Raw genomic sequence first — 19,541 nt, forward strand, 5'->3', positions numbered from 1 at the left:
GGCTTTGCTCTAAATGGTTTGGTCTAAAGAAGGGGTTGTAAGTCCATCACTTAAATGGGGACAGCAACCTAAACAGAGTGGCTCTTGCTCAGGAAGAAGTATTAAGGTCCTAACACTGTTAAATCTTATCCTTTGCCTAATTTCACTCTAAGAAATAGATGGACATCTTATTGCTCAAAAGAATAGACCTCCTTGGATTTCAGATGAGGCTAAAGCAATCCATATATTAATGATAGAAGTAGATAAAATGATAGAAGTAGATAGAAGAAATATTATAAATGGTGTTAAGATAAAAATTTCTCTCAAAGTACTGGTAGAGTGAGATGTTTGAGATTCAGACACCCACATGCCTTCAAAAAGAGCTGGATGATGCAGAACTCACAGAAATCTGGCAATAGCAGATTGTGTAACTGGTGAGGCAAACAACCACTATGGTCAAGGCTCCCATCTTTACACATGACATCGGGTACCATTCTGAATGTATGCAATTGCCATTATGACTGGACATGGATCTCCCACATTTGGCTGACCACAGGAGGGTAGATGGTGTTTGACAGCCGTTGTGTCACCATATCATTTACCCAAAGCTGATAGATATGACACAAGATCTATATGTGATTTGTATTGTTTTGGAACATTAAGTGGAAGACAAGTGGGATATCTAGCCAGAGGTAATTTCAACCATAGTAGGCAGATGAAACCAGCCCTCTGTGCAATATCAGCAACTCCCATTGGATGTGCCAGATGCCATGAGCTGGCTGCTGGAGATGGGACCAGGCATACATGTTTGGGCAGGTGAATTTCCTTGGTGTTTACTTTAGGCTGAGCTGAATCACTCTCTAAACTGCACATATTACACTGCTTAGATCTCCTTGAACTGCCAAAGGCTTGATTCAGTCGCCTGAACACAGGCTTCTTTTGAGATGCCCTGAGGCCCCTGGACATTAGCATGGAATTACCAAAGTATTGGGTTTTTGTGGCAAGGTTTTGGTAGCAGAGGTGGTTTCTCTGAGAACTACCAGAAGCTTCCTACATGTTCAACAGAGCAAATGCAGATGGCTACAAGATGGACCTGGCACTGACCAAGCCAAGCCCATCAGTAATGTATGTAGAGCTCTTGCAACTACAGATTTAAGAAGGAGAAAAGTTAATGTGAAGGAGCAATTGCAGCTGGAGAGAGGAGGAGGAATATGTGAGGGGAATATGTGAAAGGAACAGCCTTGCAGACCAGGGTCAGTGGAGAAGAAGGAGGATGTTCTTCAGGCACTGGAACTGAAATTCCCCAGCAGCCCATGGTGAAGACCATGTGGAGGGCCAGCTGTGCCCCTGCAGCCCATGGAGGTCCACGGGGAAGCAGAGATCCACCAACGGCCCATGGAGGAGCCCATCCAGAGCAAGTTTCCTGGCAGGACCCCACAGGAGACCCATGCTGGAGCAACCTGTTCCTGGAGGATTGCACCCCATGGAAGGGACCCATGTTGGAGCAATTAATGCAGAACTACAGTCCATGGGAAAGATTCACATTGGAGAAGTTCACGGAGGACTATTTCCCATGGGCAGGACTCCCCATTGGATTAGGGTAACTGCTTGAGGAGTCCTCTCCCTCAGGAGGAAGGATCAGCAGAGAAATTGTATGATGAACTGACCATGAACTTCTCATTACTTGGCTGCAAAGTAAGGTACAAACCTTAAATTTCATTGCTGCAAGCCTACTTTGGAAATTATCAGACCTTCAGTTATTGAAGCAGGTAGCAGCTGTGAAGAAATGCTTAATGCAAAATGATTACTGGCCATGCATCCATGCTTTCGTATCTCAGAGGTGAAGTTAATTGCAGTAATTGTCAAGATTTGGGTTTTTGTTTTTTCTTCTGTTATTAGAAGGGTCTACTTTGCAAGTCTGGACTGTTGCAGCTTACTCTGTCTTGGTTGGCCTAATCTGGTTAACTCCTCAACCACATTTAAAGAGGCAGACCCTGTGTAACTGTGCATATTTAATGTTTTGGTAATAAATGTCTTGACTCCCTGGTGGTTTTGAGCCAATCTTGGAAACACAGGAGTAAACCCTTGGTAGAGTAACTGGAAATGGCTCCCAAGTACATTTAGGTTAGTAGACAGCAGCTCTAAAAGACTAAACGACTTCTCAGTTGGCTATAAGTCACATTTCAGTACTACACACTTCATACAGAAGTAAGTTTTTGCTCTCCAATTGAAGTTGATTTTGTGTAACATAAGTTGTGTTTATTAAAGAACATCATATAACTGTTGCTCTGAAAAATATTTATGCATTTGCAGCCAGCATTGCCTGTGCATTTAGTGATGCAGCAGCTTAGTGCAATATATTTTCAATTACTAGTTTACAAAGTTTCATCTCAGTTCAGTTCAATGTGATATAACTCTTAACTGCAGAAGAGTCATTTAGGCAGAAAAATCTTACAAAGAATTAACATTCTACAGTAGTTTTTAAAACCAATCCTATTTCTTTGTAAGCCAGTTTTTGCCTTGTAGTAAATGAGACCAATATTTTAATGAGCTGAAACCAACAAGAAATAAGTATCTGAACTGCATTGTCATTCAAGTTCTTATTGAAATACAAACTTAGCGAGTACAGGAGTAATTCTTATCAATTTACCTACAGAAAGTGATCTAAAAATATGATGGATGATAGAAACAATTTTGCAACACATTCTTCCCTCACTGAATTTAATGCATAAAAAATTCAACTTTCATGTATGTAAAACTCAGCATTGCATTTTCATTTTTGAATAGTAGCATTTTTTATTTCTTCATTTAAGTCCCCATGGATCTTTCTTTTCATAGATGATGTGGCATTTTGGCAGAAGTTTTAAAATACTGGGAATTTGAAGAGTGAAAAGAAATGCTTCAGTTGTGCCTGAACTGAAGAGATAGGATGACTGTACATGAAAAGTCACCATACATGTCTCCAGAGTGCTATCAGCTCCAGACTAAGACACAGGATTCAAGTTTTTGAGCCATCCTGTGGAGTCTGAATGAAATTGGTTCCAAAATTATAACAATGTATCACAAAAAGAAATTAAAACAGCAGTGAGAAGAATGGAATTATTTTTCTGGTCCTTCTTATACTGCATCACAGACCACAGACCAGAATTTTCACTGGTGTGCAGCTTTTAGGGTTGGCATCCATTTCTTCCAGATCCCTCATCTAAATTATTAAATCTATTTCACCCTTGTGAGTGATCCAGTCACTCTGCTTTCCAGGATTTTCTACCCTAAAAGAGCCAAAATTCATTAGACAACTTCCTTTTTGGCCTGTAATTTTCTTGGGCACCCCCCATCACTTGTTCATACAGGCTCAGCAGACCCTATGGAAATGCATCTATTTCTCCAGCCACTGCAATCAGGGTTCCACTCCCATCTAAAAACCAGCTGAAGCCTGTGGCTCATGAGCTTCATGGCTGGAGTCAGCAAGGGGCACTTCTGTCCTTTCTCTTCTCCCTCAGCTCTGAACTCCTCTTGCCAGACAAATCTGTATCTCCTGCCCAGGACTGGAAGAGCAAGGCTGCATCCACCTCTTCAATACTCCCCTTCTTAGGAGAGAGGCAACTTCTTTTCCCTTGTATCTTTGCCCATCCCTTCTTTCACCCATTCATAAGGCACTTTTGAAACAGGGAGATCATTTACAAACTAGAGTGCCCCTGAGTCAGAATAGGGCATTGGAAAAAAGTGGAGTGGAGAGTGACGTGGTATTTACAGACAAAAGACAGGAGCCTTCAACATCTTCCCAAGCATTCCACAGCACTGCATTTATTTCATCAGCAGATTTATTTTGGACCTGACAACACCCTGTTTCTAATTTCAATACAATCAGTTACTAGCTGTCTCTAAGGTAATTCTGAATGTACAGTGAACACATTTAAGTAGTGTGATCATGTGAGAAAGAAGGAACAGGTATGGAAGGCTGCATTTTTCAAGGAAACTGGGCTTGCAAGAGAAAGAGCTTATTTGCCTCATAGTCTGTGGTGTTTGGCAGGAATGAAGAAGGTAAATCTAGAATGCTGTTGGACACCTTTCCACTGGAAACAGCTATTGATGAGGAAGTGGAAGTAAAATTTAACAGCTCAGCAGTTTGCACTTAACAGACAGAACAAAGAAGTAGTAATGCAGCGATGTCCGAAGCAGAGAAAACTCTCAAATCTAAATCAGGTGGTGATTTTTTTAAGCAGTTTTTCCAAGTGTTAGCAAATACTTTTGTGTCCCGAGATGAAATGCTAAGACTGCAAAATCTACTACTTAAGGCTATTCTCAACTGGCTGTATGCATTTGGAAGTATGTTTGTGAACAGAGAAGGGGCATTAAAACAAGAGATGGTGGTTTTAGGCACTGAGACCACTTGTTCCACCACTGCTACTGTTGTACAGCTTCTAGCTCTTCTCTGGAGACCTTAAAATGATAAAGGGGTTTGCTGTATTGAAGCATGGTTATTACCTCAGGGGAAGCTGTTAAATCAATCTAAAGCAGTAATAGAGTTATTTTACCTAAAATTAAGTATCCCAGAAGATTCAGCCCCTTTGGGATATAAATGCTCTGCTCAGTCAGAACACTGTCGAGTTTGATTGCATGCACTGCCTCTATAGCTAGCAAAGAAAATCTCAGCACAGCCTGAAGGAAGATTATAAATGACACAGTACTACACTTTATACATATTATCAGAAGTTGAATGTTCAGTTACCACCAATATAAAGAAGCTGAAAGTCAAATCCTGGTCTGGGACAGAATTGAAAGTGTGCTTGCTCAGCACCATGGATACAATGGAGCCACACTTTGAACTCAAGGAGCAACGAGGGAGACCTGGATGTCTGCAAGTGTTTGGCTGACCTTTCTGCATGGTTAATATTGCACAGAGTTTGTTAGGCTGTCCGCTAGGAAAAAAAAAATTGGCTCAGAGCAGTTAGTAATTGTGTTGTCCTAAGACATAAAAACAAGCTTTCTAAGAAAAAAAACCAAAACAACACATGGAACTGGAGGCCACAATGCACATTTTCTGTCATTTACACACACACACACAGACACACACATAAAGCTTTCATCTGGCAGACATGCAGGTAAAATGACAGGTGAAATGACAGCTTTGTGCCAACAGCTTATGGTGAGATTTTGTCCCAAAAAAATGAGCTTCGTGCTTCGGGAGTACAGTCCACTGTATCCTGACAGGTTTTGGATAATGTAGCCTTCTTCAGAAGTTGTCTAGACTGACTTAGATTAACACCATAAGGACATTTCCTTGACTGTTGACAGGCTCTGGAAGTAACAACTGAAGGAGCTTCAGTTCAGTGTCTACTTATTGGTGTTGCCAAAGTATAAATAGGATTGATCTAGGTTTTGGTTAATAATTACCACATGAAAAAAGAATATACCATGATGTATTTCAAAATCTCTTGTTTCCCTATATACTCAATGATATTTTTTTCCTTAAATACTAGCAATAGACTTAACATCACTAATATCCTCATTTAGGTGATGGCACTTCTGAGACATGCCTCTACATCCCTATTTTTAAAATACTTTGTCAGCAAAATCCAGTGAAGACATTATGCTTCCTTGAAATCAGGTCTGCAGCTGAACAGGAGGCTAGTTCTCCACTCCTTGCACAGGGACAATTGCAGCAATGCCCCAGTGCACTTATCAATTAATCTTCAGTTTCTTCAAGTAACTTGCAAGTGATGCCAACACCCTTTTCTGTTGTTGTATCTGAAGCTGTCATTTACTCACACTGTAATTGAATGTCAGCACCTTCTCAGACTGTATCCTAAACTCACTCCTGGAAGCAGCCTTGGTTCTGGGCCTGCCACCTCCTGTTCCTGCCCTACAAACTTCCTCCTTTAGGGAAGGGCTGTCGATGGTCCCCTGGACTTTTGAGATCCCCATCCCCCTAGTATGGCAATTAATTAGCTGCCACAGTGAAAGACTAATTCCAATCCTGTCCTCTACATCTTTGATCTCTTTAAAAATAGCACAAATCAGTCTCCAAAACTGATCTGGATCAGTGCAGAAAAAGTGGAAGTTGGAAGTTCTAGAAATGGGCACAAGCACAGCAAATACCCTGCCTGCATTTGGGAAAGGTGAGAGCCCATCCTGTGCACAAAAGGAAACCTTCATTAGTTCACAACTGGCATTTAAATCTATTAACTCATTATTAGCGATTATCTGTAATTTTTCCCTGAGGACGTTTATTTTCTAAAAATAAAATGAAATTATCTAAAGGCCTTCATTCAGTAGTTAAACAACAGCCTTATCTCCTGGGAACATCTCTCTGTGCCGAACAGCCTGTCTAGTAGACGTTTTTTATTCGTAGGTGTCCCAAATCCTGTTTAGAGTTCATATCACTGAATACCAGGTTCTGCAACGTGTTGGGCTGTTTCTGGCTGTGCCCTGGCTCCCGCCGCCGCCGGCAGCTCTCCCCGATGTTTGAATTGTTCTGTCCAAAGGAGACGCAAAGGGCAGTTTGAGACCTGCCTTTAAAGAGCACTCCATGCCTCACGCCTGCTCAGTTGGTTACTAAATGTACCTTAGTAATCAAACTTAACTCGATTTGTTTTCTCTCCGTAAAGATCTGTGAGGCATTTCTAACTGGAACTTGTTTTTTGTGCAGTAAGCAACCAAATATACCAACCTCCTACTCCAGGAAAGAAAAGAGTTGTTACTGAGAGGTGACAGCCCATGAATTCCCGGGGAGGAGTGTGTCTGATGTCCTTGGACATCGAATTCTCTGCTACATGAGAGATCGCAGGTGCGATGTGTCTTGCTAGAGTACCACTACGGAAACACTGAGGAAAGAGAAAAGCGTTTTTAGTTCCTCGCTTTCCCCCCAGCCCAGCCCCGTGATCGCTTCCCCCTCCCCGGTCCGCCGCTGCCCCACGGACTCCCCAACGGCGGCACTGCAGCGGGGCACGGGAGGGGGCCACGCTCATCCCCTCAGAGGGGATGGATTCAGCCATCGAGTCTCTCCGCGGGCTCCCCCGATGGGAAGAAAGGCGGCAGGAGAGCGGCGAGGGTCCCGCTTCCGAGGGAACACCGCGGTCGCGGCGAGGTGCGGGGGCCCGGCGGGGCGGGCGAAGGGCTGCGGCACCCCGCCTGCCGCCCGCGGACCGGCATCTCTCCCTTTGAGGGGCCGTGGGGGTACCTACGGGACACCCTGAGGGGGTGACAGAGTCCACCTCTCCCCGAGGCGCCCACGCCCCGGCTTCCTCCCTTTCCTCCCCGCCCGCCCCGTCTCACGCCCTGGCTCCCGCTCCCGGCGGCAGCTCTCCCCGATGGAACCGGCTGGGAAGGATGCAGACGGCAGCTCCAAGGTAATTATTAATGGCCGTGCCCACCGGGGCGGGAAGGGGAGGGCGCAAGGTGAGATAAAATGGGGCGGCGGGGAGCTGGGAGGCGGGAGCTGCTGTCGCGGAGCCCCGCCGGGAGCATGGCCCTCGCCGCGTCGCTGCTGCCAGCGCTGCTGCTGCTCTTGGGGCGGCCGGGGCTGGGAGCGCCGGGGCAGGGCGCGGGCACCTGGTCCCGCTTCGCCCGGCTGCCCTACCCGCAGGACCAGCTCTTCCTCCACGACACCTTCCCCGACGGCTTCCTGTGGGGCGCGGGCAGCGCCGCCTACCAGACGGAGGGCGGCTGGCGCCAGGGCGGCAAGGGGGCGTCCGTCTGGGACACCTTCGCCCACCGCCCGGCCACGCCGTCGGGGGCCGCCCCGCCGGGGCCCGTGGGCGGCGACGTGGCCAGCGACAGCTACAACAACCTGTTCCGCGACGTCGAGGGGCTGCGGCGCCTGGGGGTCTCGCACTACCGCTTCTCGCTCTCCTGGGCCCGGCTGCTGCCCAACGGGACGGCGCCGCCCAACCCCGCCGGGCTGGCGCACTACGGGCAGCTGCTGGCCCGCCTGCGAGAGCTGGGCGTCGAGCCCGTGGTCACCCTCTACCACTGGGACCTGCCGCAGGCCCTGCAGGACGCCTTCGGCGGCTGGGCCAGCCCCGTCCTGCCCGGGCTCTTCCGCGACTACGCCGAGCTGTGCTTCCGGCACTTCGGCGGGCAGGTGCGCTACTGGCTGACCATGGACAACCCGTACGTGGTGGCCTGGCACGGCTACGGCACGGGGCGGCTGCCGCCCGGCGTGCGGGGAGGCCCGCGCCTGGCCTACCTGGCCGCCCACCACCTGCTGCAGGTAAATGGCGCCAAGGGGCCGTGCCAAGGTGCCGGGGCGCAGGCCGAGCTCAGCCCGCCTCGCCGGCACACCTGTCCCTTGGTCCGACACTGGCATGGAACACAAATCCATGTGCCCGACACGGTGCGGGCAGCAGGCCTGTAGGCAAAGAGGCAAAACTCATGGTGTAAGGCAGGAGCTTACTGAGCTACTCACACCAGCGACTGAGTTGGTGGAGAGTTAAAGAGCTCTGTTTTGCAGAAATGTCCGTTTCTGCCCGCAGCAGTTCAGTTGCCATTCTGGGTGGGTGAGGATCTGCAGACCCTGGACTGTGACACTCCAGTGCTGCCTTTCTAAGGTGGAAGTGCTTAATAATACTATAAAGGGAATTAGCATATTTGATAAAAAAGGCTTACTGAATTAACAGAGATGGTAGAGATGGCCAATATGTCAAACAGAGACGTTTTCTTGACAAAGTATGATGGTTTTTTGAGTGTGAGCACTTTTTTGGTGAAAGAGACCCTTAATCTCCCAGTTAGTCTTGTAAGTGGCAATAGTAGTTTGCTGTACTTAATTTTTATTCTCTGTATCACTATTGTAGTATTTGCTAGGAGTAACCCGTGGAGATTTTCAGGGAGAATTAAGGAGAAGTGTATATCCTTCCAATGACAGGAGAAAGGATTCCTAACTGGAATGGGGTGGTCATTTAGGCATGATCTCTTGTACTTTAATATACATTTACATTTCTGCTAATACCTGTCTGCTCAGCACACACTTACTGGCAAGAGTTGTATCCTAATGAACATTGTGTATTAGATGTGGGCATGAAGAAAACATCCAATGCATGCCTTATTTGACCTTTTTCCACTTTCCTGTATTACTTCTACATTCTTTAATGCTACATATAAGTCAGAGGGAAAATAGAGATGGAGAATATGTGGGTAAAATTTCAGGTTAATTTCCTCGTCCTGAAAACTTTAAGCTCTTCACATGTAGTTACCATGGTGTGTACTTGGCCGTGTTTCATGCTTGAGTATATCCTGCATCACCATAGTACCAGTGTCCCTCATAATCTCAAGCCTGTGCTTCTTCTCTTAAAAACTTTGTGAAGGAAGATACTTTTCTATTTAATAAATGAGAAGCTGAGGCACAGTCTTGGCCACACCATATCAAAAGTGTAATTAAACCAGGAAGGTCTACCAATACCTGCTTTAATGACAGAACTGTAGTACTTAGTTTTGTCCCAATGACTGTCAGTCAGGGTTTGCACATGAGTGAACATTTCTTTTTATGTGCAGTGGAAGGCAGCAAGACACCACTTTTCCCCCCCTACATTTTATGGAAGAGGAGCAGAAACACAGATGCAGTTAAGAGCCAAAATGGCCACTGGTTGTTAGTGCCCTTTTCCTGGCATGTGATCTTTGTAGCATATTGGTCATTATACTTCCAGCTCTTCTACAAGTATATTCCTAGATCTCAAATCACCTGCAGAGAAAATCAGGGACATAGAGTATGTTTAGAGAAGCTCACATCCCTGACTTCTCCAGTAAGAGTCTTGATGGAGGTAGAGGTAGAGCCTAGCTCTTCAGCACGGAGAAGTGAACAGCTTTCATCTGTATCTCTTTCTCCTTTTTACTTCTCTGTAGCGTATTATTATTAGACCTTTCAACTTGTGCAAGCAGTGAAGTAGGAGGAAGCTACATAGTATGGCTTGATATCCATATCAGGCTGTGCATTTGTCTAAGAAAAGTTTGAAGTTCTACCAATGATGGTAAAGAGAGAATTACGTTTCACATAGAAATTAAAGTGTCTTACCCAAGTCTAGAGTGATTGAGTTTGCAACTTGAATGCTGTTCTTTAATATGTGTCTGTGGGTTGTATGGTTTTATAGGTGAGTTTGGTCATTGTTTGGGAGCATGCACGTCTTTGGTTTGTATCAGAAGGGTGCACAGCAGAACTGCTTTATCACATAAGCTGCAGGGTGTGTGCATCACTGGACAGTGTTGCTGGGAGATACAGTCCTCTTAGACCTACTGCAAAAGATATGGCTGAATCCTCTCATGCAAAGTCTACCTTTTTGCTCCTTATGTCATAAGATCTGGTCCCTGGTTTATTCTTAATCCTTTTTCCTTCTCTTTGCCATTCTTGTATTTTTTTTTTTTCCAGGGAAATGGAGTTTGCAGAACATGTTTAGTTTTTTTGAAGTTAGAATTTGTTGTCGTAATTGATTCTCAGCAAATGTGCAGACTAGCTCTTAATATGCATGATTTCTGACTTTTTCCCCCCTTATTTACAATATGCAGGTAAAGCTGGTGCCTTCTAATTTATTTTACTGGATTCTAATTATGTTAAAAAGCAAAATAATTTCCTGTAAGTTCTTTAAAATTCAACAGATATAAATGTGGATTTGGGGCTTTGTTTTTCTGAGCGACTTATTTATTATCTGAAGAAATAATCAAATAAGAGTTTGATTCAATTTAGGTTGCTCAATTCAGAGCTGGTGAAAACAGGGCAATGAAGTTTGATTTAAGTAATGATGTTTGAATTCAGCTTGAATGGATTTCATCATATTGTACTGAATTTTTTAATTGCCTCTCATTTTTCTGAACTTCCTTAAGGGAGTCATAACAGATGCTAAATTGACAGAGACACTTTTTTATAGACAGGACCAAATAAAAATAGTGTAAAAAACTTGTAAGGAAAAATTATTTTATTAATGCATTCTTAGTGTGCTCTTGAGGGAATGTTCATCAGTATTCAGTGAAAATTTCACCCTTTTTTAGTATTTCCACTGACACTTGTCGCTTTTGAGATGTCTAAGCCCTTCAGATGTGGTAATAAATGGAGGAAGCTGTTCATGTTTATTCACAAAATAAATGGAATGGATCAAGTATGTTTCATAAAAGTTGGCAGTCTCTCAAGTCAACAGCCAGAAAATGTAATGCCAGCAATCTGTCATGTATATGATGCATTTCTTTTCTCCAAATAGGAGTTGAGAGAGGTCAGTGTATTATGTTCTGGTTTTTGCAAATGCGTTTTTTCATTAATGGTTCACAGTATGTTGTCTGAGTTGAACATACTTGGATTTACTCAATATAAACAGCATTTGCAGAAACAGAAGAACACGTTGTTTCCCTGAAGAAGTGAGTGGAACTGCTGCCTGGAAACCAGTCACATAGCAACAGACTGATTTCTATTCCAAAACTCTTTCCAAAACAGAAGGTAAGTACTCTTTTGTTAACCTTCAGTGCTAAACCTAATAAAGTGTCAGTAATTTCAGTGTAGGAGAGTGGTCTTTTCTTGGTGTGTATTGTTTATTTCAAAATTGAGGCAGCCCTCAAACTTTCACTCAGTGCAAATGGAATGATTTGGGATTTTCCTGAAAGTAACATAGCTCATCATAGTTGTCAAGGCATACCTAATTTTTAGAAAAAAGGAGAAATAATGCTAAGTAATAGTATTTTTTCCTATTCTTGCTTTCTTAAAGCATAATTCAAAGAAGAACAAAGAAGAAATTGATTCTTACTTGAGTTTGAGTATTAGTTGGGTGGTATATGTTTGCAGTAGTGATTATTCTGCTCATTAATAATTTGAATCAGGTTTCTTTCAAATACCAGATTTGACAAAGAAGTGCAGACAAACTGTGGTGCAAGTTCAGATCTGATGCTGCAGTTTCCTGTGCCAGTAGCTGCCAAAAGTTAGACTATGTTCTCAAATTATATTAAAAGCTATAGCAAGTTGTTTTTAAGTTTTAATCATGAAAAGGAAAAAATGCAGTGAGTTTCATTTTAAAATGTGATAAACAGAGATATTGGGTTTCAAGAATACTTGTTTTATTAAAAATAGCTCCAAGATAGATTACATAACTTTGCTTTTGCCATTCCTACCTGATTCCATACATGTTTGCAAAAGGATTGTTGTTTTCAAATATTCCATTGTAACAAACATTGTAACAAAACCAAAAATTTTAGAGATTATAGGAGATCTTAGCAAAACTCAACAGGCAGGATCTGGAAAGATCGCACCGGAGTGGCTGAAATTGAATGGAAGCAGAATTTGTTTGTTCTGTGTGGAAGAAAACCAGGTCAAGCCTGTAGGTGTGTTAAGTCCCACCTCAACTCTTTTGCTGTTCATTATGAGGTTGGAGATTTCTTGAGAGTCTCTTCTTTGTGAGGTTTTTTAGTGCTTGGCTGTATAGCTGTGAATCTTTGTAAATTCCATTGGCAGCCCCAAATCTGTGTTTTCATGTCTCATTTTAAGTGTCACCTGCCTGATTTCTAATCACTGTTGTAGCTGTTGCTGGAGGCACCTAGGTGATATTTCTATTTCCTGTCCAAGGTAGCCCAGTATGCTGCTTTTTTAAATAGCAGTTGTGTATGCTTCCTTTTTAAATAGCTGTTGTTCATGTTGGGCAGGGCTCTGCTCAATTCTGGGAAGATAATAATTGCTTGTTAACAGCAGTTTGATGCAGATAGGGGTGTTTAGATTGACAACATAGAATTTGCATCTGGTAAAATCTCACTGGGTACATGAGTTTAAAGCTCCTTGATACTGTTCCATTTTGCATTTCTAAAGCCTCATAAGGTGTGAGATATTCTTCGTTCTTCCCTTCAACCCCTCTCCTCAAGCAGAAGGGATTCTGTATTTGTTGTAGTTTTGGGGATTCCAGAATGAAGCTTGTGGTAGAACTCATGTCACTCTCTATTCCTTTATGTTACAAGCTTTTCCAGTTTCCATTTCACCTTGTTTCTATGGTCAGTTTCCAGTACTTAAAGGTAGTTGATGGACATAATTCCTAGCTGTACTTGGGACCTGGGAAATAAAACTAGTGAAACATGTATTGCAATTCAAGATAGTTCACCATTGTTTAGTGTCTGCATTTCCCTTTTGGCTGAAAGCTAGGAGCTCTTAGCGCTTTTTTCCTCTGATAGGTCTGGTGGAAACCTCTGTTCTGCAACCAGCAGCAGGTTGGAAGTGCAGAGATTGTTCTTCCTTTTGAAAATGTTATTTTCTGTAAAGAACAAATGCTGTGTCATGTAAGAGGAGGTTGTTTGGCTCATACTGTACCCATCTTCTAGAAAGTCAAATTCTGATTCTCTTGCTATGGTTGAAGTTGTGCTTAGCTTAGGTTTGTTCTCACACTTACTAACTAACAGCTTCTTCTTCCCAGTCTTCTCTGGGGAGCAAAATTTTTCCTCAATCTTTCATTATTTCTTAAACCAGTTAGAAGCAGTGAATATGTCAATACAGCTGATGGCAATGTCAGCAAGCAGTGACCATTAGGACAGGATGTAGGCATTTAGTCTTAATTATTTTGGTTATTGTGATGCATGATCCTTCTAACGTTGGGAGAAACGGGAAAGAGCAGATGTGTATGCTGACCCATCTGTAGTTTTCTTAACTCCAGTTGAAGAGTCCTGTGGCTTTTAGTTAGAAATTGGCAGAGTTCAAAGGCAGTTTGATAATCCTTGCAAATGAATGTGTGATTTGTGTGTTTGATTGTTGCTGATGAACAGATGAAATGCTGAATTTAATCTGAAGGTCAGTGTTGGCAAAGTTGTAAAAAAGCCAAGAAGCCAGCAATCAAAGGAGTCTGCTTGTACAAACTTGAAGGTAAAGAAATGTCCACAGGAGAATTTCTTCTATTTTTTTTTTCACAAGATGGTAAAAATAAAGAGGAGGAAATTACAAAGACATGCTTCTGAAGAAGGAGAGGAGGTGACCTGTGCATACAAGGGTGAGGCCTGGTTGAATGGGGCTTTGGGCAACCTGGTGTACTGTGAGGTGTCCCTCCTGCCCACAGCATTGGGGTTGGAACTAGATGACTTTTAAGGTTCCTTCCAACCCAAGATATTCTATGGCAGGTTTTAGCAATTAAAGGATGTGTGTTACCAGTTTTAAATACTAAATAAAAACTACTCATGCTTGCTTATTTGCCTGCCAAAGTATATAGAAAAATATCATAGTCAAATCTGTGATTTTAGATTAAATCAGAAGAATGGAACAGAAGAATATGGTTGTAGACAAAATCTTAAGATCCTTAGGAAATTACTGAAATGAACATTGGACAGATCTCTGAAGGAGAAGGTGACTCATTGGATATGAGCATGAAAGAAGAGACTGGCTTCTGAAGAACCACTGAATTATTTCACATGAGAGACGATGTGTCAGCAGAAAGAGAAGGTGAGTTGTCAAGAAGGAAGAATAACTAAGTACAGAAGGAGAAAGGGATAATTGCCATGGCAAGAGACTGGAGCCTTTAGTAAAATGGGATGAGTAGAAGATAACGATAATAAAGAAGGGAAGGAATTAGACTCACACTGTTGCTCTCTGTAAATACTCCTGTGTTGGAGAATTTTGCTCAGAAATGGCTTGTAGAGTTTTGTTCAGACATGCCATAATCATATACAGCTGATGGAAAAGTAAAAGGCAGCTGTGAGGAGCAAATTCTCAAAGCCTGTTTCTGTGAACAACAGAAGTTCTCAGGCACGTTTATGTAAACAGCAGAAGTTCTCAGGTTGTTTTTTAATAACAAGTACATATCTTGTCCTTGGATAAGTTTTGGGAAAGCAAAAGTGACAAACATGGAGGCCTTGAGAACCGTTCATATCAGGGTGAGAAAACAAATCTTGGTTTTAATAACAAACCACAGCTATTGAAAACAAAAGGAGGGATTAATGTTTAATCTGCAACCTATGATGAGCTCGGGTTTTGCAATATGTATGAGCTTAATTAACACTGTTATAAAATATGCCTGGTGGATCAATAAATCGGAGTTCGATGCTGATCAGAGGATGGGTGGTCTCCCTTCGCTTTCTACACTCCTGAACATAAGTATTAATGACAGGAAGAAAATTGAGAATTAAAAACCATATGCTTGCACACACAAAAGGATGCAAATACAGTTAGATTGACTCTTAGAAGTCATGAACAGCTTTGGAAGAAAGCTGCTGGAATGGCCTTTCAGTATTAATGGTAGGAACAAAAATCTTAGAAGACATCTAGAGCAGTTTGGGAGAATAAACTTGATGCATTTGGTGGCAGTGGAGGTGACAGTAGCAGTAAACATGAAATCTTCCTCTTTGCTTTGCTGAATTCTTAACAGAATGATATAAGGCATGGTCTAAATCTGAGAACATCATTCAATGTAAAGAACAAAATACAGTCTATAGTAACAGTAAGCATTTGTTTAGTCTGTCAGTGATGGCAGGTTCTGGCTTTCTGTAGCTTCAGCTCTAATCTGAGAGCACAAAACTCTCATAAGAAGCCTGGCCTGTTATGTTTGTGGTGTGTATCCCTGGAGATTTGTCAGGGAGGATCCTTTGAGAAGCACACTGGAATAAGAAAAAGGACTTTGAGAATATCTGGATTTGGCCACATTGAAGCCCATTTGTGTTGCTCCATCTTTATGTATGTTTAGTTTGAGAAGAGATAAACTTCTGTATTATGAAAAATTGCAAAAGTTTAAAGCTTAATTTTGTTTTGATTCTAAAAAAACCACAACCCATATTCTTAATTCTCCCAGTTATTGAAATCTTTACAGATGCTGTTTACAACAGTTGATAAAGGAACAGTTGATATAGGGACTGGGACCACAAGTGGTTCCAGTGCCCCCTGACAGCTGGATCTCTGTGACACCTGCCTGATGGAAAGAGCAGGGGCTTTTGCCCGTCTCAGGGTCTGGCCAGCCTGGGGAGTGCTGCAAGACATCCTGCAACACAATCTTCAGCAGTGGGGGGAGCTGACAGGGGCCTGTGCCGGGGGACTGTCACTTCAGTCTGCACAGTTTGTTACTTGCACATTAGCTCTCATGCTGACAGCTAAGATTGGATTTTTGTTTTCAGTCACAGCTCTAAAGAAGCGGAATGGTTCAATTGGCTGGGAGAGACTATCCTACTATGGAAATGCCTTGCAATTTTGTGAGTCCAAAAGTCAACCCAAGGTATCCTTTTGTAGGTTTATCAGTTTAATTCTCTTATGAAGGGCTAGAAAATGTTTGTACCACTGGGATTATATTTTACAAGATATTTGCTTTACAGTTGGGAAGACAGTAGCATGTTTTGATCCTGCTCCTAGGAAAGACTTCAAATGGTCGCATGGGGGAATGGGACAGACTTGTAGCTGCTGGTCACACATTCTGGTAAGAGTTCACAGTGATTTTCCAATGCCTTTTCTCAGTCAGCTTTTTTCATGTTCTCTTGAATATGTAGTAGCTCCACTGGATCAGTTGTTTTTCAGAGTTGAGGCCAAAGTTTACTCAGTTTGTTTGTTTAACTTCCAGCATTTTAAGAAATGAAATAATTTTTTTGCTGCAGGCATGGAACTGTTGAACATAGTTATTGATTAATTAGTCTAATTGTGGTTCCTCAGATATATATGGAAATGGTAGAATTATGCAGCATGTCTTTTCTTTTGAGAAAGTAGGTTGGAAAAATATTGCATTGTCAGCTTGATGATTTTTTATGAAAATTTATTTTGTAAGTAAGAACATACTGCTTAAAGATCAATTGAACAAATCTGACCTTATGGTTGAAAAGAAAGTTCAGCTGACACCTGGCTGTGCAGTAGTGACACGCTTGACATGCTCTTTGTAACACACTTAATTAATTTGTTTTCCTATGACAGTGCAATGTTAGCTTGGGTACAAATGATGCTTGCAGAATGATCACCACACCAGTTGACCAGTTATGTATGCCCCCAGGAGGCAAAATCCAAGCCAAAAAGAGTTGTAACAAAACATGGGGTGATAGGAAGAAAGAGTATTGGGAAAACGGATAATGTTTGAGGATCTGGTGAGATTACGGAGTGACTGGCCAAGAGTGGAAATGCAGGAGCTGAGTTTATGAGGCAATACTCCATTTTCATGTGTGTATTTAGCATTAAAATTTAAAATCAGCATGAAATGAGATGGCCTGGAGTCCTCAAGGGTGATTTGTTTTTTCCCTGTTTCATTTTTTTAAATAAATGTTATATGAATTATTTTGAGGAAGCTGACTGGCGATTTACAGAGATCACAGACCATGCTTCACAAGGATGGGGCCTCCTTCAAAGTCTGTCGTGGCTTATGGTGTCCACTTGCTGTCCCCATGTTGCCACCAGCACTGGGAGTCGGGGACACCATGAGTAACCTGCTAAAAAAAGGGGGGATGATACGTTAGATCTGGGTTACTCAAAGGAGCTTAAGGAAAACAAGTTTCCCTTTAGCTTTTTGGGGAACCCTGTCACTTTTAGGCAGTTAAGTAAATTCGCAAATTGAACAGATGCTTTCCTTTAATCTTAGGGAAAATGTGCATTCCCATATTCAAACAGCATCTTTGTGTATGAAATGCATGACCTTGGAAATACACTGAAGGAGCTCTTGAACTCAGTTTTTCGTCATGCTTCCCTTGCCAGCTATGAACATGTCTCTTGTTTTGAAAGAGAATATTGGGGGTATATCGTGCAGGGAACAGAGCTGCAGGAATATGTTTCAACTGCAGTTTTGCATCTTAATTATATGCTTGGTGGAAAAAATAATCCCTTTTTCTTCATAACCCCCTGTCATTTCAGCTTGCTCATTCTAATCTTACTAATACCTCCCAAATTCACAAGTAATATAATGTCATTAGAGCAAGTCAGAAAAATCTAAAACCTTTGAAACTGGAATTTGCTGATTCATTGAAACTAAAATATTTGAGAGACTTCAGTTTTCTAGAAAAAGTTGTGAACTAGGGGAAATACAATATAAATAATTTTATTTTGCTGTAGAAAGTTTTGGTTTTCCGTTTTAATGTGATACTGAAAAAATTCATTTTGATGTAGTGAGTCAGTCAGTCATTTCACACTCTGCCTTCTGTATTCTTTACTGGATGAGTGCCCACTGCTTCAAATTGGGTCAGTTTACCCTTGTGAAATTGCTGTTTAACCTGCTGCAATATGACTGACTTACTGAAACTGGAGATTGATGTTTTTTATTCTTTGATGAAAGAAATAAAATGGAACTGTCAGGACAGAATTCCTGCACTGTAGAGGTTATTCCATGTCTCATATTTGTAGCTGGGCTGCTTGTGCTACTTTTGTGTGAAACTGTAATTATTCAGTCATTTATCCAGCTTCTCTTTCCTATTTATGGTAAAAGAAAAGTGGCACTTGAAGGAGGCAGTTGCTTAAAAGGGGGAAAAATTCTAATAAAAGAAACATCAATTTGGCACAGTCATTCTGATTCTTAGAACCAGCAAAGTGTAGCACAAGGAAGTTCAGAAACAGCCTTTTTCCATAGCTCAGCTTAGGATAATGAAATAGAGACCTCTTCAAAATTGGTTGGTGGTGAAATGGTTATGCAAGAGCATTGTAAGAGTAAGCCGTAAAAGGCAGGAACCCTAAATCTCACCAGTGAGATCTCACTTTACCCAAGCTGGACTCTTCTGGAGAGTAATGTTTCCTGTGTTACTGGTTATTTGGAATAGATTTGTAGAAACCAGAGGGGGTGGGCATTGGTCTGGTTTATATTGATTCTGGCCTGTAGGAGCTGCTTTTGTTGACTCGTGGTCAGGAAAGAATTTAAATTGTCAAGGAACAGTGTTGTGTATTGTTAGGCCTCTTTTTTCCCTTTCTCTGGGCCGTGGCCAGGCTCCCACTAAAAAAATTATTTTACCTAAATAATTTGCCTTCTGTTGCAAGGGTTTAGGATTGTGATGATATCTTTGCTTTTCCTGATTTATTCCTGTGGCTTGCTATGACATCTGAAGCATTTGGCATGGTTTTTTTTTGTTAAATATCTTAGAATTGTCTTTTTGGCTCATTAGTTACAAATATAGAATAGCAGAGTCATGGGATGGTTTGTGTTGGAAGGAGCTGGAAAGATCATTTAGTTCCAAACACCCTGTCATGATGTGACATCCCACCCTCAAGGGGGAGGGAACACCCAAGAGTTATGGATGCTCATGGTTGAAAAGGAATGATAAAAGTCAGAGGGTCCACAGCTTATCTTCTAGACTTGTGCACATGGGAAGGGACACTTCCTGCCAAATCAAGTTGCTCAAAGCCCTGCCCAGCCTGACCTTGATCAAAGGAATGGCACATCCACAGCTTTTCTGGGCAGCCCATTCTACTGCCTCACCACCTTCAAACTTCTCTTGAATATCCAATCTACATGTTCCCTCTTTCAGGTTAAAGCCATTTCCCCTTGTCTAATGCCCTTGTGCAAAGTTCTTCTCCAGCTTTCCTGTAGGCCCTCTTTAAGCCCTGGAAGGTGCTGTGAAGGGAGCCTTCACTTCTCCAGGAGGGAGCATATAATAGCCAGTAATGTGTAGTGTTTGAGGCTAGAGGCTTGCTGCAGTATTGCAGACAACTAAGCTTGGTGATTCCTGAATCTCTTATTTTTGCTTTGGAA

The 19,541-nt window shown here is 42.3% G+C and overlaps 1 protein-coding gene across 1 annotated transcript in view; it reads left to right on the plus strand.

The window, feature by feature from the left end:
- The first annotated feature begins 7,387 nt into the window (after window positions 1-7,387).
- Window positions 7,388-19,541, plus strand: part of KL (klotho) — a 45,732-nt gene continuing 33,578 nt past the window's right edge. The window contains exon 1 of the mRNA XM_059465955.1: window positions 7,388-8,191. Within this exon, the coding sequence (XP_059321938.1) occupies window positions 7,388-8,191 (804 nt within the window). The remainder of the gene's footprint in view (window positions 8,192-19,541) is intronic.

Source organism: Ammospiza nelsoni, chromosome 2 (assembly GCF_027579445.1).
Source record: "Ammospiza nelsoni isolate bAmmNel1 chromosome 2, bAmmNel1.pri, whole genome shotgun sequence".
NCBI classification, from domain to species: Eukaryota; Metazoa; Chordata; class Aves; order Passeriformes; family Passerellidae; genus Ammospiza; species Ammospiza nelsoni.